Raw genomic sequence first — 23,942 nt, 5'->3', positions numbered from 1 at the left:
AATGTATTACAGGGCTGATTTGACCTATGTGGCGCCACAGCCTGTTATGGCGTGATTATGAACAGAGCTCATTCTTTCTCATTAACATCTGTGACGTCCACTGTTGGGCAGCTTTATGTGTTATCGTTTGATGTCAAGTGTATTTAGTGGAGTGTATTTATATTGTGCACATTTAAAACCAACTCAAAGCGTTTCCATGAAACAAAATTCGCAATGAAGTAACTCTAACCCTAGCTATGAACATTTTACTGACATCAGAGGCCCGACACGATGCTTTTATTGTGAAGCCAAGCGTTCCTGAACTTCGTTACTCCTGGAGGTTTCTGCATCAGGAATGTAGCCGATCTGCAAGCCCGCGACGCGTTGAGCTTGTAGAAAAGTAGGTCTGCGTGCTGCCAGTGTTTGCAAGCACGTCCTGCAGTCTATGCACTAGTCATCTTCGGTGGACAATACGCAATACACAGGATTGTGATAGCTGTAGTATGTACGTAGCACTCCAGACTGTAGACATTGCTGTGGTCTTGAGATGTACATGTGATCCAACAGCGTGTTCTTTTCTGTGGTGGCCTCCTTGATGAGTTGTGCATATCCTCTGGACTCTAGAAGCCTTGTTATGGGCCCAGGAAAACCGTTCAGTAGGTCTTCGTTGAAGTCTCCACAGACTACGATGGGCTGGTGATCCATAACTTCCAAGGAGTCCAGAAGCGCCTTCAGGTTCTCCATAAATGGGTTACCATAATGTGGTGGTCTGTACACCGCAGCGATCAGAAGCTTGACAGGGGACTCGATCTTTACTGCCACAAACTCAAGGTTTGTCACATTGTGAAGGTAACGCTTTTCACTAGCCTGGAAATGGTCCCTCACATACACAGCGACGCCACCGCCGTTCTGTTCTGCACGTTCAGGTAGCTTTGCATATGACACGTGTCTGTTGCGGCTGAACATGGTGTAGCCGTCCAATTGCAGACTGTCAGCCACAAAGGAGCCAGTGAGATGAGTTTCTGTCAAGCACAGGACATCTGAAAGTGTCAGCTCGTGGTGTCGTTTGAGGTCCTGAATGTGAGCCGGTAAACTCTGAGTGTTGTGGTGGACAATCGTCAAAGTTTGGGCTTGGGCTGTCGTCTCTCGAAACTTCAACAGCGGCATGACACCGTCCAGAGACGCAGTCTTCATGGATTCCAGGGCAGCTGTGATTTTAGGATCAGCCCAGATTTTCTTCTCATCAAAGTCAATGATGTGCAATCCTTGCAGTGTCGTTGTCCTACTGAGGGCAACGTAGGACATGCCTTCTAAGAAGACCCCTTTCAAGGAAACCACTGCAGATTGTGTAGTCATCCCTTGGACTTTGTGAGCCGTGCAAGCATATGCCAGCTTGATGGGAAATTGCCTGCGAATCACTTTGTGGTTACTCAGGTTTTCCTCCATCCTCTCGACGTACACCTGTGTGGCGCCAGGCGTAGTTCTCCGGTACTTCAGTCCTGCTTCAGGCTTGTCTAGCACCAGCCAAAGCTTGGTTACTGTAGTTCCGTCCCTGTCGACCCGCATGTCAACACCATCAATCTTGCCAAATGTGCCGTTTACAAGGCCATCCTCCACGTCTATGTTCCTGGTGATCATGACAGGGGCGCCTTCTGCAATTTGCAAGTTGTCCTCAAGATCCTTGTACGGTTTACCTTTCTGGGGTTCTGAGCGGCGAGCCATGCGGTGACTAATTTCGTCTCTCTCGTAGTCTTCTGCGGGTATGTCAACGATGTCAGAGTGGAGCCGAGTCAAAGCGACCTTGTTGTGTTTGTCAACCTGATCGTTGGTTGCAAAGATGTGCAAAACATCCTTAGGACAATGTTGACTGTCAGTCAGTCTCTCACCAAGGAGTGCTCTGTCTGCATCGCTCAGTCGTTCTCTCTTGTTCTTGACTCTCAACCTATTCAGAAGTTGTGCATAGGGCACGTCATCCTTCTGTCGCATGATTTCTGTCAACGTGACCATCTCAAAGTGTTCACACAGAAGATCCGGTTTGCCTTCTTCTGACACGCAAAGTGGTTTCCCGCTTGCCGTTGGAGGGAGCTGGTAAAAGTCACCTACTGCAAGTACCGACATGCCACCGAATGGTTTCTTACTGCCTTTGATCTCTTGCAGTCTCCAGTGAACGTAGGTAAACAATTGCTTTGAAACCATCGAGATCTCATCGATGATGATGATTTCCGCATTTCCCAGCTTTGCTCTCACATCATCCAAACTGTTTCCCAGCCCTTTGTAGGGTGGGTTCAGGCTTCTGGGCAACTTTAACAGGGAGTGCAGTGTGTTCCCCCCGATGTTGTACGCTGCAGTTCCTGTGAATGCCGACAGCAGCACCATGGGCATGGATGCGTCTCTGTCTTCATAAAGTCTGGGGAGTCGACGGAGAATCCTTGTTGCCTCATGGAAGATGCACTTTATCAGGTGTGATTTGCCCGTGCCAGCACCTCCAGTGACAAAGAAAAGGAACGGTTCGGGGTTCTGCTCAAGTACGCTCTGTAAGCACCAGTCCCGTACAGAGTGAAACACTGAGGCTTGTTTCTGGTTTAGGTTTCGACACATTGCACGCAGAAAATCTAGGCTCAATTGTGGGGCCACTACACTATGTGCAGGAATTGTACCCACCTCACGAGTGCTGAACTCTGGCGCATTGTCTCGTTCTTCCTCTTCCAGCAGATCCTCGTCTTGTTCGGCAAGACATTCCATGCGATCTAGCTCGTTTTCTGGGGCAATGTTGGCCCACGCGTTTTCAGCGGGGCCATTTTTCCAGAACTCCTCCACGGCTTCTTCCACCGCTTGACTGTACTTTTCGAACCTCTTCCTGTTCTCAGCAACAATCATTTTCGCGGGATAAATCATGCCTGTTCCAGGCAATTCCACGCACGCAGACTCGTAGAATTCCTTGTACGTGGGGAACGCTTCTGTTTTGAGGGTCGATTGATAGCGATGAGGCAGGTAGACTTTAAGCAAGTTGCCATAGAATTTCTCTGGCTCCTTCTGTTCCGAGAATTTTGCATATCTGACAACTGCATCTTTGCCCTCGCGCTTCTTAATGGTTCCCATGTTGTCAGACAACTTCAAGCGACCTTCGCCTTTTGCTTGTTGGCCGTACACAACCCTGTACTTGGACGCAAAGTCTGCCAAACACATGTTGTCAAACTCGGGTGTTTTGGGCCTGGCGTTGTACTTGTCCAGATATCCCTTCATCCACACTTGGTCTGAGTCGTCTGGTTTGTTCCGCAGCGCGCTGAGGGGGAGACTCATCTTCATTGCATTGTCATCTGTCGGGAGGAAGATAACATCACGGGAGCATTTCTTCAACGGCATGCTGCAAGTCCTGGCCACTGCCTCCTGAGCGCTAACCTGCCTGTTTTTCACATAGGTGTGAACAAGTTGGTTCATCGCATCCCTCTCGGTGACCTGCGTCGGATCGATGCCAACCACTACCTGTTTGAGAAGTTCGCCCATCTCATGTTCTGCCTTTGAAATGTAGGAGAGCATGTATGTGATCGCAATATGGTGATCCAGAACAAACTGGATATCCATGTTAGCATTCCAGGCCTTCAGGAAAACTGGGTTGTAGTTGTTCACAAGGCAGTCCTTCACTCCGCGCTTCATGAGGAGGACGCGGTTCTTCCTCATGTCTTCAAGACAGCTGTCGTACTCTTCGCTGGTCATATTGCACTTTGCCAGCAAGTCCGACAGGTCTGTCACTCCTGACGCAGAGTCCATCAGCATGTCGAAAATTGGTTTGAGTTTCTCCATAGCAGCTTGTGCTCTTGCTGTCTGTTTTTTGCCAAGGCCTTCGGCACGCTTTGCCTTTGTTTTGGTTGCGCTTTGGTTTGCGCCTTCATCCATGTCTTTGTTTGCTTCACTTTCATCTTCTGTGCCACTGTCATTTGCAGTTGGATCAACCGCCTTTGGGTTTAGTATGCACGTTTTGTCCACTGGTGGCTTTGGAAATCCAAACCTGCATGTCTTCCTACCTTTCCTACAGGACTTTGTATGGTTTCGGCTGTGCATCTGAACCTGTAGGACAATTTGGTAAAGCACAGGATCTTCGTCTGGATCAGGCAGCTGGCACGAAATGTAGCGGTCTGCAAACTCGCAGATCTTCTCATCCGAGTCAACGCCAAGGACGGGGGCGCCGTCGATCCACATCAACGCGTGAAAATGTGGGCTTCCCCTGGCTTGGAACTCGATACGATGGAACCAGTCGATGACGCGTCCGAAAGGTAGAGCTTCTGAATGTACCAGTTTTTTGTAAGCGGATTTAACTCGCTTGTCAAACATTCGCATGGTTGTGACTGCGTTGCTTCTGAGAATGTCGCATTTCCCATTCCAGTCCAACTTTTCCCAATCCACAATCTGGCCTTGCTGTGCTTTTATTGCGATGATGACTTCTGGCCATCTGAACTCAGCAGCACTTGCGGTCACAAAGAAGGTTGGTGGTCCTAACTGACGGACCATGGCAAACAAGTCCAACATCGTCTTGTGCCAGTAAGCTGGAGTCCCTCGAATTGGTGACATGAATCGTGTTGCGTCTTTGCTTCTGACCAGTCTCTCGACTTCACGCTTGTCTTTCAACATCTTGTTGGTGATCCTGCGACCATCATTGGTTAAAGGTTTTCCCTTCTTTAACTGAAAGGAGATGCTGTTTTTTGCAATATGTGTCTCTGAGACAAAGTGTGCAAAGAAGCAAAAGCTTTGGTCTCTAGCGAAACGACCGTCAACATTGAAAAGTCTTGCGTTGAAGTAACGGCTCGGGGACAGACGGACCCTTCTCTTCACATCCAACGTGTTTGCTCCAGTTGGAAACAAAGTAGGGAAGGCCTGCGCTTCGAGGTTAGGGACAGTGCTGTAGCTGACAGGCCTGTTGCCTTCGGCGGGGGCAATGCTAAATATGCCATCACCATAGGTCATCATTTCTTGTGCTATGTCATCTGCCTCCAAGCAACTGTCTAGGCCATGTCCAGGTCTCAGCGCATCTTGCTCATCTTCAACACTGGGGGGATCTTGATCCACTGCCTGCGATGCGTCGAGAGCTTCAGCAGAATCCGCTACTTCCATCATTTCAGCCTCATCACAACTGTCCATGACTTCGTCGGCGGGCAGATTTTCAACCTGGCCCTCCACATTGTCGTCATCATCGATTGTGACCGCTGTGTAGCCTGGGTGAGTCACTTTGAGTGTCCTCGCGCCCCGTACAACCTTCCTCATATTAACAATGTGAGACAAATGATGGCCTTTGAACCGCAGACGTCGCTTTAGCTTCATTCGGTACAGTCCGGATGAGCCGAGCCTTCTCGGTAAGGCGTTTATTGTGGTTTGCACCCGTGATGGCACACACACCACAGCACCAAGTACAGCTCCCTGTTTGCCTTTAGGAAGTGTGAGAATCTTGGCAAACGGTATGGCCAAAGCTAAGAGTTGCCTTTCCAGCACATTCAGATCACTGAGTTCTGGGGGAATGGGTGCTAGCTCTAAATTGTTTGCGACAGCCAAGGCTGGCATTCTTCCAGCCCGTAGGGTGTCGTGACAATTCTTGCATATCCACTCGTGACGCCTTTCTTCGGGTACAGTGCAGGCTTGCGGGCCTCCACATTGATCGTCACACGAATGGACGTATTTGCCTGTCAAGCAGGCAGCAACCAGCTTTCGCTTCTGTGTGAACTTGGAACGACGGCAACGGTACACAGATTCCGAGAAAAGTGCCCGATGGCACGTTGTGCACACATAAGTAGGGCCATATTTGATGTCTTCCTGGAAATCTGCTATAGCGATTTCTTCCAGGCTACGCTGTTTCGCAGCTTCAGCTTTCATTGCTTCTTCAGAAGTAGCTTCAGCCTCCCTAGACGCTTTTTCAGCTTCCCTCTTCTTCTCATCATGTCTCAGTCTGAGCAGGACTTGACATAACGCCTTGTACCTGCGTTTTATTTTATACGCAGCGCGGATGTCACGGCGCAACTTAAAGTATTTGTCCGTTTCGCATTTGTGGGACATGTACAACCTCATATGTTGGGTGTGTTTTGCCCTGAACTCCGGGTCGTCTTGGAACCTCTTGTTGACATATGTCTTGTGCTTCTCTTTGAACACCAGGTGTTCTTGGAACCTCTTGTTGACATATGTCTTGTGCTTCTCTCTGAACACCAGGTCTTCTCGGAACCTCTTGTTGACATATGTCTTGTGCTTCTCTCTGAACACCAGGTCTTCACGGAACTTCTTGTTGACATATGTCGTGGCATATGTATTGTGCTTCTCTCTGAAAGAAACATCTTTGATATATCTTCTTCGGAAGTATGTGCTCTTTTGTCGTTTTTGCTTAGCCTTGAATTCTACATCGTAAATGCATCTCCTAGCCCTATACTTCTTCATGTATTCATTTTTCCTGGTCCTGAAATCTGTATTAATTTTGCTTCGTTTTGCCTCAGGAGTTTTCTGTGAAGTTTCCCTCCTCTTCTGTTTTCTTCGTCTCTCTTTAGTCAATTTGGATGATACAATGCCTGACTGCAAAGGAGACTTGGAGCTTGAATGTTTAGTGCTTGATGGTCCAGTGTCATTTTCATCCTCGCTATTCAATTTGGATGATAAAATGCCTGACTGCAAAGGAGACTTGGAGCTTGAATGTTTAGAGCACGATGGTCCAGTGTCACTTTCATCCTCGCTAGTCAGATGGGGTGACGGAGAATTTGTCTGTTCAAATGTTACAGGCATGAAATCGAACTGCATTCTGTCAATCGCTATGGAATGCAAGGATTGATTTAGCTCTTCAATCTTAGCAATCAGATCATCCAAGTGAGTGAAAGTCATCATGACACATTTTCCTCCTCTCCATCGAGGCAAAGGTAGGCCATCAGCACTTCTGGCATGGGAGTCAAACAGTCCATATCTTCCAGACCTGTCTCTAAAGACAGCAATGGTGTATGGTGATACTGTCAGCAGTGCATAATTGACATCTACCGACAGGCACTGAAGTCTATTCTGTAGATTCAGCCACCAATTGCGTCGGTGAGTTTCTCCGTCATCTCTCATGTAGCCCATCTCTACATTATATTTAGTCACGGAGTACTTCTTGCGTTGTGTTTGAACAGTCAGGGGTATTTCTTCCATACTCAAAAAGTTGGAGTTGAACAGTTTGTCTTTCTTTAGTTTTGTTATGGTCCTTTTGTACAGCCGGTCTCCCTTGTCCAATATCTTGTCGAGATCATTACGCTTAATGTCACGACCTTCATGTTGGTGTGCCAAAAATGTCAGGGCCATGCATGTGCACTGCTTATTCCTTGACATATTGGAAAAGGAAAGATCATTCTGGCTTTTGGATGCCCGCACAGATATCACAGAGGGTGCTGGGATGTCACTCTGTTGTACAGGGTCATCGTTGGAAAGGTCCATGGCTTCTACAACAGATATCAGCAAGGGTGCTGGGATGTCGGTCTGTTGTACAAGGTCATCTTTGGAAAGGTCCATGGCTTCCACAACAGATATCACCGAGGGTGCTGGGATGTCGGTCTGTTGTACAGGGTCATTGTTGGAAAGGTCCATGGCTTCCACACTGCTGTGCGGTTCCTCAACTTCACACTGTGCATGTTGTTGAGACGTTTGTGCCAAATTGTCCATGACCGGGCTAAATATTTGTTTCCCTTCATCAACTTCCATGCAGTTGTATTCTGGGGATTTTGAATGTTTGGTGGCCCATCTATTCTTTGCAGCAATAGATCTCTTCTTCCGCTGAGGCATGATGTCGCAATGCAATGTGATATCTAGCTATGAACTTGTTTACGATTTATTCCAAACCTATGCACGCGATTCCACGCGAATGTGCTGTAGAATTATGTATGGGACACTTCCGGAGAACACGTTGCGTCGCAGATGCAACCGTTGTGAGCTTGTAGATGTGGCAGTGGAACTGCTGCACACCTTCTGCGCAATGGGACGTTGGATATATAAACAATATAACTGACTTCACTCTAAACAAATCAACTTACCGTTAAATATGAAGACACTAATGGAGCTCTTCAGATCTGATGAACACTAGTACAAAATAAATAAATAAATAAACATACCTTGGCTTGCAGTAGTCGCAGACTGGGTAGTCGGTCAGTCAACCACCGCCGTGTCGACGAATAGAGCAGGATAAGTCCGCGCCAGTGCACCCACAGCTGAAAATAATTTTTAAAATACAGTATTTTAGACACATAAGTTAAACTGAAGACACATTATTGCTGCACATCAGGGTTTTCCAATGGCCAAATTATGTGAAGAATATCAAGCCTCAACATTGCACAACCTGTGAACAGATTGGGGCTTGGGGCCAACGTTCCTGCTACTGCAATGACAGATGTGCAGATACTAGTGTTGTTACGTCTTAGTTAGAACAAAATCTGTTGGGTAATACAAGCAAAAATGTTTTGCAGAGATCCGTCTTAGGGATGGCCAACCAGTAACCACCATCAGCTAATGATATATATTTATGGGTCAATTTAGAACCCCTAAAAACTTAGGTGAGGATTTTGCAAGGTATTTTTAGAATCTACGTCAGTCCTAAATGGGTGAAGCAACATACGATATACTGTTATGTTTTTGTAATTGCTCCTTAAACACTGAGAATAGATGGACCCCAAGACAATGTCCATTTGACAACATTAATACAGGGATTGACGCCAACAATTGCCGACTGCCCAGGGTAGGTAAATAAAATGGTCGGGCAGTTGAAGTTTGCTACCAGGTTGTCCGACCGGGTAGGTGCCCATTTTGACATAATCTCAATCTCAACATAATGTGAGATTGTTTCTTTCGCCTACTTGTTATTCTTATTCTGTATATTTTTAATCTAATAAATCATTAAAACCGCTGTGTTGAAAGCCTTGAGGTTTGAGAAATAATAGTCACCTATTGGCTGAGCGAGTGTTTTACTGTGCATTCTGATTGGACTAGACACTCAGTAGTATATCCGGGAGGAAATGTATGAGCAGACTTAAACATTCGTAATGCGTCATGGATAGACTTGTTGTGAGCTTGAAGATCTGCTATTTTTGAGGCAACACCACACTCAGTAGTATATCCGGGAGGAAATGTATGAGCAGACTTAAACATTCGTAATGCGTCATGGATAGACGTGTTGTGAGCTTGTAGATCTGCTATTTTTGAGGCAACACCGTTTTATGGCTGAACTGAGCATATCATTATGTTGGTTGAAGTAGAGTCCGAGTGAACCTTGTATCTTTCCATAAGCGAGTCAACTCAATAATTTAGTTCATTTAACTTCCTTGCATCCTTTATTCGTTAAAAAGCAGTGTTGTATTGGTGATTGTTTGGGGGTCGTTATGTTAATGTTTGACACGCATCTCGCTAAAACTGGAGTTAGCAGACCATTATGCACTGAGACTCATTCCAATGTTAATGCAGGCTGGTGTGAAGTGACTCGACCCCAATACAACTACAGGCTAAGATGCGTTATGATTACATGTTATAATGTAAAAGGCTTCATCAGATTATCTCTAAACATGTGGCATAACTAGCGACCATATAATGCTGAATGCTTGTACATTTATTGGATAAGCATATTAAAGACAAAGTTGAATTGTGAAGCATGACATCACCGCAAGAGCTTCTGTCCAGAATGTCCTTCTAAACTGTGGATGTAAAACTGTTGTAAAACCCGCGGCTGCTACCCTGGACCCAATCTAAGTTGTTAAACTACAGTAATAAACCCAGCAATAGTAAGTAAAGTATTTACACACTGTTGTGACACACACACACACACGCACACGCACACACACACACACACACACACACACACACACCCCAGTGTGAAGGAATGGTGCCCTCTGCTGGACAAAATATGTCATTGCCACTTCCATTCACCAGTCCACAGAGGCCAGGTTTTTATTTATTTATTTTTATATTGGAGGGAAATTTCACCGATACCGATATAAACCGATATGCCCAAATAAGGCCATATCGGTCGCTCACTAATTCATACTACAGGTCAAATGTCGGAAATAACAGATCTACAAGCTCAAAAAGCATTGCATTAGCCCAGAATTGTCAGACAACATTTCCATGATAAATTAAAGGGAAACCATGCTCTACATAGTAAAACACAGGCCACATGTACAAAATAGCAGATCTACAAGCTCAAAAAGCATTGCATTAGCCCAGAGTTGGCAGCCAACCTTTCCATGGTAAATTATACGCCCATACAGTATATAGGCATATATGGAGATCAGGTTATAAATCGACATCAAAATCAGCAGTGGCCAATAGATATGGACATGCCAAAAGATGGCCATATAATAAAAGGAACATGGATGGGTACAACAGGTAATTTAACAAAGCCCCTGACATTATGACTCAGACATATGGGTTGGATTGGCTGTGAGACGTGTGAAACAAACCTCTAGTACATGAAGTTAGTCCTCTGCATCTACATATCCTAGCTGGCGGACTGCACTCTGGGAGCAGTTCAAGTTGGCCAACCGGTAACCACTATCAGCTTATGGTGATATACATGTATGATTCAATTTAGATCCCCTGAAAACTCAAGTCGGGATTTACAAGGCAATTTTAGAATCAACCTTAAGCCTAAATGGGTGAAGTGACATAGAATATACTGTATGTATTGGTAATGGCTGCTTAAACATTGACACCGAAATGGACCACGAGACAATTTCCATTTGCCACATTTACATAGTTACTGTACATCTGAAATTGGTTATTTTGAACCAGAATATTCTGGGCCATGGCTTTTGGCCTGGCAGAGACAACCATTTGCTAGTGTGTGTGTGTGTGTGTGTGTGTGTGTGTGTGTGTGCAGTAATAGTGCAACTCATACCACCGCTCAGTTCACACGGGTGTGATTTTTTTATTAAGAACAACTTAATGACTCGCTGTCGAAAAAAGAAAACCAAGGCAAATAGGCAGATCTGCAAGCTCACAACGAGGCTTTCAAATTTCCATCTGCTTTAACCCCATGACAGTATGACAGCGCTAGTACAGGGTCTTCAACGTTTTCAGGCCAGGGACCCCTTAGCTGAGAGAGAGATGAAGCAAGTACCACAACTACATATTGTATAAAATTGTGTTGCAGAATAAAACTGTTCACAGATTTCTTAGACAGCTTACACTTGTTTGACAGCACTGTCATCCTATTGTATATTTTCAGGCATTTAACCAATTGAACCATCAAATACTTTAATCTGCTCTTTTTTCCCACTACAAACCTTGCCAAAAATAGCCGATCTACAAGCGTATAACGCCTCGCGCTGCGAGGCTTTGTAAGCTTGTAGATCGGCTATTTTTGGCTAATGTTGTACTTGAATAGGGATGCTAGGGGGTTCAAGTGGTTAACGCAAAACACATGATCCTATCACACAAAGATTTGGTGGCCCCCTGTAGTAACTCTGAGGACCCCCTAGGGTTCCCAGGCCTCCTGTTGAAGACTCCTGCTCTAGTACATGAAATCAGTTCTCTGCTTTACGGTTAATAGTGTGGTGGTCAGCAGCAATGACTGCCTGTCTACAATTCTTGCTGCCTAAGCTGAGCATTTTTTTTATTAAGAACAACTTAATGACTCGCTGTCGAAAAAAGAAAACCAAGGCAAATAGGCAGATCTGCAAGCTCACAACGAGGCTTTCAAATTTCCATCTGCTTTAACCCCATGACAGTATGACAGCGCTAGTACAGGGTCCTCAACGTTTTCAGGCCAGGGACCCCTTAGCTGAGAGAGATGAAGCAAGTACCACAACTACATATTGTATAAAATTGTGTTGCAGAATAAAACTGTTCACAGATTTCTTAGACAGCTTAGACTTGTTTGACAGCACTGTCATCCTATTGTATATTTTCAGGCATTTAACCACTTGAACCGTCAAATACTTTAATCTGCTCTTTTTTCCCACTACAAACCTTGCCAAAAATAGCCAATCTACAAGCGTATAACGCCTCGCGCTGCGAGGCTTTGTAAGCTTGTAGATCGGCTATTTTTGGCTAATGTTGTACTTGAATAGGGATGCTAGGGGGTTCAAGTGGTTAAAGGAGCATGAAACACAAAATCACCTTTTCTATAAATATATATTATATAAATGAGTCACTTGTGATAGGGAGCAGTGATATGGTTCAATTTGCCCATAGGCTTGGGGATTCAGAGCTTTCTGCTGTCTCTGTAGCTATTTCTGTGTACTTCCAGTTTCTAGGTCCAAAAGAAATCTTTCGCGCCACTCATTAAATATTAGCTATCAATGTTCTGTGGTGTAACGTGACGTAGGCATATCTAATTAATATTAACGTTTGTTTTACAGAGTCGTATCAAGGGGGGGCGTGGTTTCACTGTATGCTTGTTTGCCAGAGAGAAGAGCAGGCTCTCTCAACGGACAGTTACACTGTGTGGTGCCTGTGTTATTTTCTGTGTAGTGTAGCCTGTGTGTGTGTGTGTGTGTGTGTGTGTGTGTGTGTTTGCGTGCATGTCGTGACAGTGCACGCACACACACAACGTCCACACACGGAAAACAGCAGATCTACAAGCTCACAACGCGTCGCGAAAGCGACGCGCTGTGAGCTTGTATATCGGCTATGTATGTAGCCTAGCTAATAAATAGCCGTAGAGCCGAAACCAACGTGTTTACATGGTTGAGAAGCTATTGCTGCTATGGCTGTTAGCTAGGCTACATAGCTACATAGCTAATATACAAGCTCACAACGAGCTTGTAGATCTGCTAGTTTTCGTGTGTGGACGATGTGTGTGTGCGCGCACTGTCACAACACACACACACACACACACACACACACAGTCACTCACACACACACACACACACACACACACACACTACACAGCAAATAGCTATAGTGATAGCCTAGTAGCGTCCATTCTTCACTGGTTCCGTGGTCCATAGCTGGATAAAAGCTCAGACAGCTTGTTTGTAAAATACCTGCACATTTAAATTAGTTATGTAACCTGGAGTTGCCGAATCTTTATACTTTTTACACCTCCAATGGCTGGTTTTAAAAAATGTTTCCGAAATGGAACAGCAACTGCCCAGTGCCCACTGCTGACAGCTTCGCTCTGTCTCTCTCTGATTCTGATAGAAGACGCATTACTCCGCCCCTCGCCCCCACAACGGCAGATAACCACGCCTACATTTTAGAAATCTTTTCATATCTCAAGTCTGATAAAACAAATAAAGAGGCGGGGTTTCTGACCCCTTTAACGCAAAACACATGATCCTATCACACAAAGATTTGGTGGCCCCCTGTAGTAACTCTGAGGACCCCCTAGGGGTCCCAGGCCTCCTGTTGAAGACTCCTGATCTAGTACATGAAATCAGTTCTCTGCTTTACGGTTAATAGTGTGGGGGTCAGCAGCAATGACTGCCTGTCTACAATTCTTGCTGCCTAAGCTGAGCATTTTTTTATTAAGAACAACTTAATGACTCGCTGTCGAAAAAAGAAAACCAAGGCAAATAGGCAGATCTGCAAGCTCACAACGAGGCTTTCAAATTTCCATCTGCTTTGACAACAATGAACAGTAGTTTTAACTGTAAAGTGATTGAGCATGCTGGCTCACGTCACTGCTGTATTTGAGCCATGTTCCACAAAGACTCTAAACAACTGTGTCGTCTCTACTTCCTTTTTATATGCTCCTAGACCAGATGCCTGAAGAAGGACCGAAACGTTGCCTTCCAAATAAAAGTAGTTTTTTTGGCAAGTGGAAGATGGTGTTCGGGTCCTAGATATCTTGTGCATGTTTGAAAATATGCTCCCAGAGCGAAATACGTCTACGTTCAGTTTTGTGTCTGTCTAACTGTTGTTCTAACAACAGCCGTTTGTCATTCTAGTGTTGTATTGAACATAAGACTATACTCACTCTTGTGCCTCAATAGATGGACCCCAAGATAATTTCCATTTGCCATATGACATAGTTAAGATTTGAAATGGTCAAGTTTGAACATGTGTGAAATTGGTTATTTTATCATACCTTGCAGAAGTCAGGTAACCCTCTGGTCAGGAGTCAACCAATGGAACAGGATCGGTCACCCACAGCTGAAAAATGATTTAGAAAACACTGTATTTTAGACACATCAAATTTAAACCAAAGACACTTTGATGTACATACTAACATACACTGTTAGTACCATTAACCAAGAGGTTGTTCTTCTGCCTCGTGGGATTGTGCATGTTTGCACAAGATCAGTAGGAGTTATGTCAAAAGAAGTGATATGAAGAAACCAGCCTTCTGGTGGTGCTCTAAGGCAGTGGTTCTCAACCTTTTCAGGCCGTGACCCCCAAAATAATCATAATTAACTGGGGACCCCCCACCCTGACAAGCACTTTGTATAACACGGTTATATTGTGAAATCATATTTAAACTGGGGACCCCCCACCCTGACAAGCACTTTGTATATTGTGAAAATAGCCGATCTACATGCTGTGAGCATGTAGATCAGCTATTTTCACAATTTCTGTCTCTAATATTTGACAATTTGGCCAACGTTTAATTTGACATTTTAGGAGTATTAAAAAGTCATTAAATTGTCACTTTAGAAATGTGCAGATACCCTCTATTCCCTTAAACTTTGGTTTGTTTACTGTTGAGTGAGAAAACAATGCTGCACATTCAGTTAATCATCTAGAGACCCCCCAAAATAATTTGGGGATCCCCCTGGGGGTCCCGACACACAGGTTGAGAACCACGGGCCTATGTGAAACATTTGGGGCAGTGGGAAACAGTCATGTATCATGTTGTGGTTCTGTTATGGCATCTATGGAGTGTGTGCACGGTTTCATGTTGATCGGTACCAGAGATTAGCAGTCCACAGACACATGGATGGACAGGGTGCAAAAAATATTCTCTGCCATGCCTTTGGCCTGGCAGAGACAACATTTGCTCAAATATTTGATTGTGACAGTCAGTTAAAACAGTAAGCTAATGCAAATGGATTTGCCAGTGGTACAACTTTACAAACTTTGTTTGTAAGGGCCTTTGCACACAGGAGCATAGCATTTTTTTCCGTTAGCCAATGAGTTTTTACCGCAATGCAGATTTATGACAGCAGCCAGTTGTTGTCTACATAAAAGCTCAATTCGTACAGTGGTTCGCATTTTCAAAATAGCAGATCTACAAGCTCAAAATGCCTTGTATGAACCTGGAGTTGTCAGCGCGGCGTTGTGTGCTTGTAGATCGGCTGTTTTCACTAGTTTTGTGCGACAGAGGTTACTGCCTGCAGTAATGATATTTTAGTGATTATGTGGTGAGGAAAACGTTGAGATAATAGCCATTTTGGTTAGAACTATATGAAAATAACTTTGTACTAAATATTTTAAGTGTCCAAATATTATCAAATGATCTCGCGGCACCCCTGGACTGCCGTTGCGGTGCCCCGTCACCCACTTTGAAAACCCCTGCTCTACACACTAAAATCCACTGTTGTGCATGCTGGGATGCTGACAGAACCCTCGCTAAAAACCCCAGGACAAAAATCCACTCGTCCTAGACAGTTTGCCTTCCTGGCCCCCAAACTGTGGAATAAACTCCCTGTCGCACTTACAACAACAGTCTCACTTCCTAGCTTCCACCGTGGACTGAAGACACACCTCTTCAGACTCCACCTAAATCCCATAGCACTACTGTAACACTCCCCTTCCCTCAATGACCAATGACTATACATGAAGCTAGATAGCATTTATTTTAGGTTTTTCAAGTTTTTAATTTAATTAGATGCGTGGTCTAACTATGTTATTGTTTTTTAGCATGTATTATATTGCTGTATTGTTGTTAATGTACTGACATATTATCTTGTACTTATTATAGTGATGTGTATTACCTGCATATTGTAAGTCGCTTTGGTTTAAAAGGGTCTGCTAAATGCCTAAACTGTAAAGCGTAAACTAAACTGTGCATGCACATTTCTCATGGATGAGTTGATCTGCAGAGACAGGGACATCGCGGTTACATCTGAAACAGTTTGATTTGCATCAGGTTGGTCCAGTTAAACACACCTTGCAGTGTCCGTCTGGGATGGTCCACCCGTCAACAACAGCTGTGTCCAGTAGTCCACCAAAAGAACAGAACACCGGTCACAGCTGAAAATAATTTCAAACATACTGATTGTTAGAAACAAAGTTAAACTATAGATACTTATGTTATTGATTTACATACTGACATTTATTGTATTGGAAAGTTTCTCAGTCACATTTGAAATTAAATTTGGGCATTTAGCAGATATAATTGACAGAAATGTACAATAAACAAGGTAATGACATACTGTTTATAGAATGCTGAGACAGCCTAGTGCATCAAGAAACTACCATGATCTCAAACTACCTAGCATCAGTCTAAACCAGGGGTCTTCAACGTTTTCAGGCCAAGGACCCCTTAGTTGAGAGAGAGATGAAGCAGGGACCCCCACAACCTTATCATAGATTCCATATAGCTGATCTACAAGCTCACAACAAACCAGGGGTCTTCAACGTTTTCAGGCCAAGGACCCCTTAGTTGAGAGAGAGATGAAGCAGGGACCCCCACAACCTTATCATAGATTCCATATAGCTGATCTACAAGCTCACAACAAACCAGGGGTCTTCAACGTTTTCAGGCCAAGGACCCCTTAGTTGAGAGAGAGATGAAGCAGGGACCCCCACAACCTTATCATAGATTCCATATAGCTGATCTACAAGCTCACAACAAACCAGGGGTCTTCAACATTTTCAGGCCAAGGACCCCTTAGTTGAGAGAGAGATGAAGCAGGGACCCCCACAACCTTATCATAGATTCCATATAGCTGATCTACAAGCTCACAACAAACCAGGGGTCTTCAACATTTTCAGGCCAAGGACCCCTTAGTTGAGAGAGAGATGAAGCAGGGACCCCCACAACCTTATCATAGATTCCATATAGCTGATCTACAAGCTCACAATTGTGGAGCTTGTAGATCTGCTATTTTTTGGCTAAAGTTCTCAGAATATGGACATTAGGGTTCAAGTGGTTAATATAAAAAGGAGAAAAAAAAAGATTCTATCACACAAAGATTTGGAGGACCCCCTGTAGTAACTCTGAGGACCCCCTAGGGGTCCCGTGCCATGGCACCACAAATATTCTTCAAATATTTGTACTGTACATGCCATTTAAAAATGTGTATAATGCATTGTGCTGCAGTGTGCCCATAAGACATTAAGTGGTTAAATCACGCACGCACACGCACACGCACGCACACACACACACACACACACACACACACACACACACACACACACACACACACACACACACACACACACACACACACACACACAGAAGAACAGCGCTTTCCATAATGGCCATGGGCGAGAACGTGCATACACAGGGATATATGCCAGCACGTGGTTTGTGTTTGCATTGTCAAATTATTTTAATTTGAAAATTGAACGGGATGTTCAATGTTAAGCCAACTAACCAGCGTGCAGTGTTAAATGGTCGTGTTAAGTTATACGGGTTTGTTCTGGGCGGAAACGGTGCTGTCTTTCACAATAAAACAACAGCAGTTTGCTCATAGCCGTCAACTTGCAAAAGTACTTTTTCAGCCGTTTTAACGGCAAACGCCCGGGGCAGGACTCAACTTTATAACGAACTAGAAAGCTAACCTAACGTTAGCTTCATTTAGACGACGGCAAAGGCATTAGCGCTGCTTTCGAGTTAGTTTATACAACTTGGCCGTTTGCTATCAAGCTAACGTTAGCTTAAACACGACGCAGAACAAAAAGAAATGATCATGTTAAAGAAAGTTAATTACCTCAGTGTTGTAGGGTCCTGCGGGGAAAAGGAAAGATGTAACAATATCCAAGTAAATCAAATGGAATCGCTGGAAAATAGTAGCAAAAGCTCTCTGTGTAGTGTCTGTCTCGTAGTCAACACCAAACAAACAGCACGACAGCGTAAAGCAGTCTGAGGGGGCGTGTCCTCAGAAGCTTCTAGAATCAGCCAAAGAACCCTGGAATTCCGGTCTGTGATTGGCTTGAGCCAATGACGTAGAAGGAAGTGTATCTACCAAAAATAGTGCATTGTGAGCTTGTAGTCCCGTCTCAAGGTTTATTGCGATTTTATGATTTATTTTGGGAGTATACAGGAAAGTGTTATTTTTTTTTACTTTTACTGTCCTGTTTAAAAATTAATGAATAAACAGTAGCATAACCAATGTTACTCTTCTGGATAGATTAGATATAGATTTTAACATTGAATTATCAATAAATATCCATTAAATAATAAAGAAGATCATTTTTATCCATTAAATAATAAAAAGATCACTTTTATTCATTAAATAATAAAAAGATCGCTTTGTAAAATACAATTTATTTATTATTCAAAATTAAGAAATACATTGTAACATTTAATTAACAATAAATATCCATTAAATAAAAAAGAAATATCACTTCATAAAATACAAATTATTTATTATTAAAAAATAAGTCACAGACCTTTCATGTTTTGTATGACCCGCCCAGTAATCGTGGATTGATTGATTGATTGATTGATTGATTGATTGATTGATTGATTGATTGATTGATTGAAGACTTTATTAGACGTTTGCATGTAGGAAAAGGTACAGTTTCATGATGGTACAGTTCACTGGTACAAGGTCTCTCTTCTCAGTTGTCAACTTGTAGATCAGGGGTCCTCAACAGGGTGTCTTCAGAGTTACTACAGGCCGGGGCCATCCAAATCTATATTTATATATATATATAACCCTAACCCTATATATATATATATATATATATATATATAAATATAAATATAAATATATATATATATATATATATCCGGTCTGTGATTGGCTTGAGCCGATGACGTAGAAGCAAAGATTAGATGTTTATCTATTCTGCATCTAGCTTAAGGCCACAGACCTGTTGGGAAACTGTTTGTCTATTCTGCATCTAGCTTAAGGCCACAGACCTGTTGGGAAACTGTTTGTCTATTCTGCATCTAGCTTAAGGCCACAGACCTGTTGGGAAACTGTTTGTCTATTCTGCATCTAGCTTAAGGCCACAGACCTGTTGGGAAACTGTTTGTCTATTCTGCATCTAGCTTAAGGCCACAGACCTGTTGGGAAACGAGTTTGGGTTTATCTATTCTGCATCTAGCTTAAGGCCACAGACCTGTTGGGAAACTGTTTGTCTATTCTGCATCTAGCTTAAGGCCACAGACGAGTTTGGGTTTATCTATTCTGCATCTAGCTTAAGGCCACAGACCTGTTGGGAAACTGTTTGTCTATTCTGCATCTAGCTTAAGGCCACAGACCTGTTGGGAAACGAGTATATATATATATATATATATATATATATATATATATATACAGTACAGTTGACTGGTACAAGGTTAACTAAAAGGAGATCCTAGTAAGCTTTTAGGCATATTTACACAACCTCTATGTATCTCATATAATATTGAATGACAAACGGATAGAACACAGTAGTCTACTATGCAGCGTTCTTGATGTAAGGATGTGGTTTCTTGTTTTAGAGAAATATAATATTGAATGACAAACGGATAGAACACAGTAGTCTACTATGCAGCGTTCTTGATGTAAGGATGTGGTTTCTTGTTTTAGAGAAATAGGCTCCTCCCACGAGTTTCGCAAGACGAGTATGTTGTCGCGTCGCTCCCGAGATCGTTTGTGATTCGTTTTGAGAGGGTCGTTCCCCCTGAAAAAGGCGTTTTGGCCTGAAACGGTTACGTTTTGTGCGTTTGTGGCGCCCCCTAAGGGTCGAAGTGGAAATGCTTTTGGGGATTTGTTGAGTATATCACCTGCGAATTGTGGTTAAAATTTGGTGTTGACCGGATGTTTCATTTGTGATTTATGGCTATTTATTACGAAACGGGCCCCTCTCGCTAAGTTTGGAAGCCTGTTACGGACGAACGGTTTGGACTATCAAAATATCGCTTGAGTATGTTTATCGCATGGGTCCATAGATCATGTGTACCGATTTTTGTGACATTTGGAGAAAATATGTAGGAAAAGGAGCGAAAAGTGTGTTTTGAAGAAAATTCAAAATGGCGGAAAATCTATCCTGACGCAAATGGGCGTGGCCTATATGAGGAGATGCGTCATGACCCAAGGAATCCAGGGGAAAAGGAATTTTAATTTTCCGACCTACGGTTCAAGAGTTACGGGCCAAAACGTAAAGTGGGCTGTTATAGCGCCACCATGAGGCCAACTGACGATATAATTTTTTATTTAATCCTTGATATCATTATAAATCTCCTCTCCAAGTTTTGAAACTGTAGCCCCTATGGTTTACGAGAAAGTAAATAATTGAATGTGAGTTTTTGCGATCCCCATTATAAGTCAATGGGGAAAATTAATTCACTAATAAATTAATATCAATTAAACGATACAACTTTTCTCTTAGAAAAGTAATAGCTCACGATTCCCGATGAAGCCGGTCGATTTGACATATGGCGCGAGTGTGTGGTGCAAAAACTGTGGGCGGAGATTCGCGCCAAACTTTTGGTTACACTAGTCAAGAATAATAATAAAGTTACCCTAGAACTATAGTGTGTTGCCCTGTTAGGGCAACCACACTAACTAGAAAATGTGCAATTTGGGAAATTGCGAGTGTGGTTGCTCGCCCTGCCCCCCTCCCACGAGTTTTGCAAGACGATTATGTTGTCACGTCGCTCCCGAGATCGTTTGTGTTTCGTTTTGAGAGGGTTGTTCCACCTGAAAAACGCGTTTTGGCCTGAAACGGTTACGTTTTGTGCGTTTGTGGCGCCCCCTAAGGGTCGAAGTGGAAATGCTTTTGGGGATTTGTTGAATATCCCACCCGCAACTTGTGGTTAAAATTTGGTGTTGACTGGATGTTTCGTTTATGATTTATGGCTATTTTTGGAAAAACGGGCCCCTCTTGCTAACTTCGGAAGCGTGTTCCGGACGAACGGTATGGACTATCGAAATATCGCTTGGTTATGTTTATCGCGTGGGTTCAGAGATCTTGTGTACCGATTTTTGTGACGTTTGGAGAAAATATGTGGGAAAAGAGGCAAAAAGTGTGTTTTGAAGAAAATTCAAAATGGCGGAAAATCTATCCTGACGCAAATGGGCGTGACCTATATGGGGAGATGCGTCATGACCCAAGGAATCCAGGGAAAAAATAATTTTAATTTTCCGACCTACGGTTCAAGAGTTATAGGGCAAAACGTAAAGTGGGGTGTTATAGCGCCACCATGTGGCCGAATGATGTAATTATTTTTTAATTAATTCTTAAAATTATTATGAATCTCCTCTCCAAGTTTTGAAACTTTAGACCATATGGTTTAAGAGAGAGAAAATAATTGAATGTGAGTTTTTGCTATTCCCATTATAAGTCAATGGGGGAAATTAATTCACTAATAAATTCATATCAATTAAACGATACAACTTTTCTCTTATCGCAATAATAGCACTCGATTCCCGATGAAGCCGGTCGTTTTGACATATGGCGCGAGTGTGTGGTGCAAAAACTGTGGGCCGTGAAACGCGCCGAAAAAAGGTTTATCTAGAATAAATAAAAAAAATAAAGTTTCCCTAGAACTATAGTGTGTTGCCCTGTAAGGGCAACCACACTAACTAGAAAAATATTGTTCCTTCGAAACAATTGTGGGCTCGCTTCAAGCCGGGAAAACAATGGCTATAAAAGCACAAAATGTCAAGATCGCAGGCAGTGCTCTCTTTGACGTTACTGACGTTAAAGATTGGTCCATTTTGTTCCAAAAATGTGTTGTGCAAAAGTTGACCCGCTGGTGGCGCTATAACAGGCCAATGTGAGAAGGTTGGTATCTGTTCCTTGACCTATTGGGAATGTGCTTGCAAGATTTCACGCACATCCCAGGCTGTGTTCATGATTTGAGGTGTTTTTGGCTTTGGCCACTTTATCGCTGCTTGCAGCTATATTTATTATTATTATTTTATAATTCTTTTGTGTGCACTTCATAGGCATGTTAGATAAAGGTCCTTAGATTGCGTGTAGAATGTTTCATGCAAATTGCAAAAAAAATCCTAGAATAAAAACGGGTTTAAGCGTTTTACAAACTGCTCAAAATTATATAGTGCCCCCCTTTGGCCATTTGGGGTAAGATTGGTTTCAGTGATATTTGAACTAACCCTCTACACTATTTTGTCATGAAAATGTGACTTTGCATGTATGTTTTAGAGGCAGAAGAATAATTTGCATAAAAATGCAATATTGTTTGAATTATTTAAAAAAGCATGTTTCAATGTTAAAGAAATCCGATCTGACAGATCTTTAGATATCGGTCCAAAGTTCACGTAAAAAAAGTTTTGTGCACGTGATGCGAAAATTCCAGAATAAAAGCGGGTTTACGCGTTTTACAAACTGCTCAAAATGGCGGATAATTGAAGGGCGGAGCTTACTTAACAACGACACAGATGTCTTCCGCTTGAGTCAAAGCACGCGTGTAACAAGTTGCGTGTCTTCAAACGAAACGAGTCATGACTTATGCCCGTTTGAAGTTTGAATTTTCAAACGCTTCGTATAGCGCCCCCCTTTGGCCGATTGGAATGAAATCGGTTTCAGTGATACTTTGACTAACCCTCCACATCTTTGCCAAATGCCATGAACGTGTAACTTTGCATGTATGATTTAGAGGGCGAAGAATAATTTGCATAAAACCGCAATATTGATTGAATTATTAAAAAATTATATTTCACTTTAAAAGAAATCCGTGAAGACAGTTTGACCGTATTGGTCCAAAGTTCATGTGAAAAAAGTTTCATGCGCGTATCGCAAAAATCCCAGGAGGAGATAGATTTTTACTGTTTTTCATATAATTCCGAATTGTGGGAGACCTAAAGGTCAGAGGTCAAAAGTTAGAGGGTAAAAGTTGTTCGGCATGAGGAGATGCATAAGTGTATACAGGTTTCATGGCTGGACCTCAAACACAGCATGAGCTATACCTGTTCAAAGTTCGCACTTTCGAAGGCTTCCTACAGCGCCACCATTTGGCCGATTGCTATAATAAATAATAGCACACTTCGCCACTGTAAGCTGAACACATTGATGTTTTTATTTTCATTTTCTCACTAAGTATGTAGGAGTAGAAAGGAACCGAAGTTTTTTGATACTTGCACTGCTTAGTATAGAAATAAATAATGACAACTAGAAAAATATTGTTCCTTCGAAACAATTGTGGGCTCGCTTCAAGCCAGAAAACAATGGCTATAAAAGCACAAAATGTCAAGATCGCAGGCAGTGCTCTCTTTGACGTTACTGACGTCAAAGATTGGTCCATTTTGTTCCAAAAATGTGTTGTGCAAAAGTTGACCCGCTGGTGGCGCTATAACAGGCCAATGTGAGAAGGTTGGTATCTGTTCCTTGACCTATTGGGAAAGTGCTTGCAAGATTTCACGCACATCCCAGGCTGTGTTCATGATTTGAGGTGTTTTTGGCTTTGGACACTTTATCGCTGCTTGCAGCTATATTTATTATTATTATTTTATAATTTTTTTGTGTGCACTTCATAGGCATGTTAGATAAAGGTCCTTAGATTGCGTGTAGAATGTTTCATGCAAATTGCAAAAAAAATCCTAGAATAAAAACGGGTTTAAGCGTTTTACAAACTGCTCAAAATTATATAGCGCCCCCCTTTGGCCATTTGGGGTAAGATTGGTTTCAGTGATATTTGAACTAACCCTCTACACTATTTTGTCATGAAAATGTGACTTTGCATGTATGTTTTAGAGGCAGAAGAATAATTTGCATAAAAATGCAATATTGTTTCAATTATTTAAAAAAGCATGTTTCAATGTTAAAGAAATCCGATCTGACAGATCTTTAGATATCGGTCCAAAGTTCACGTAAAAAAAGTTTTGTGCACGTGACGCGAAAATTCCAGAATAAAAGCGGGTTCACGCGTTTTACAAACTGCTCAAAATGGCGGAAAATCAAAGGGCGGAGCTTACTTA

General features: G+C 42.9%; 1 protein-coding gene across 1 annotated transcript; it reads right to left on the bottom strand.

Moving 5' to 3' along the window:
- Window positions 1-335: 335 nt before the first annotated feature.
- On the bottom strand, window positions 336-17,919 carry LOC308293448 (uncharacterized protein). The gene is made up of 4 exons (XM_080735979.1): window positions 17,778-17,919; window positions 16,009-16,092; window positions 13,988-14,052; window positions 336-8,174 (listed from the first exon to the last, which is right to left on the bottom strand). The coding sequence occupies exon 4, from the start codon at window positions 7,750-7,752 to the stop codon at window positions 430-432; it is 7,323 nt and encodes a 2,440-aa protein (XP_080592105.1). The 5' UTR covers window positions 7,753-8,174; window positions 13,988-14,052; window positions 16,009-16,092; window positions 17,778-17,919; the 3' UTR covers window positions 336-429.
- Between the last annotated feature and the right edge of the window lie 6,023 nt (window positions 17,920-23,942).

Source organism: Nannobrachium achirus, assembly GCF_963921795.1.
Source record: "Nannobrachium achirus genome assembly, chromosome: 10".
Lineage (NCBI taxonomy): Eukaryota > Metazoa > Chordata > Actinopteri > Myctophiformes > Myctophidae > Nannobrachium > Nannobrachium achirus.
Note: the sequence above shows the minus strand (reverse complement) of the source record. Positions and strands in the feature narration are given on the sequence as shown.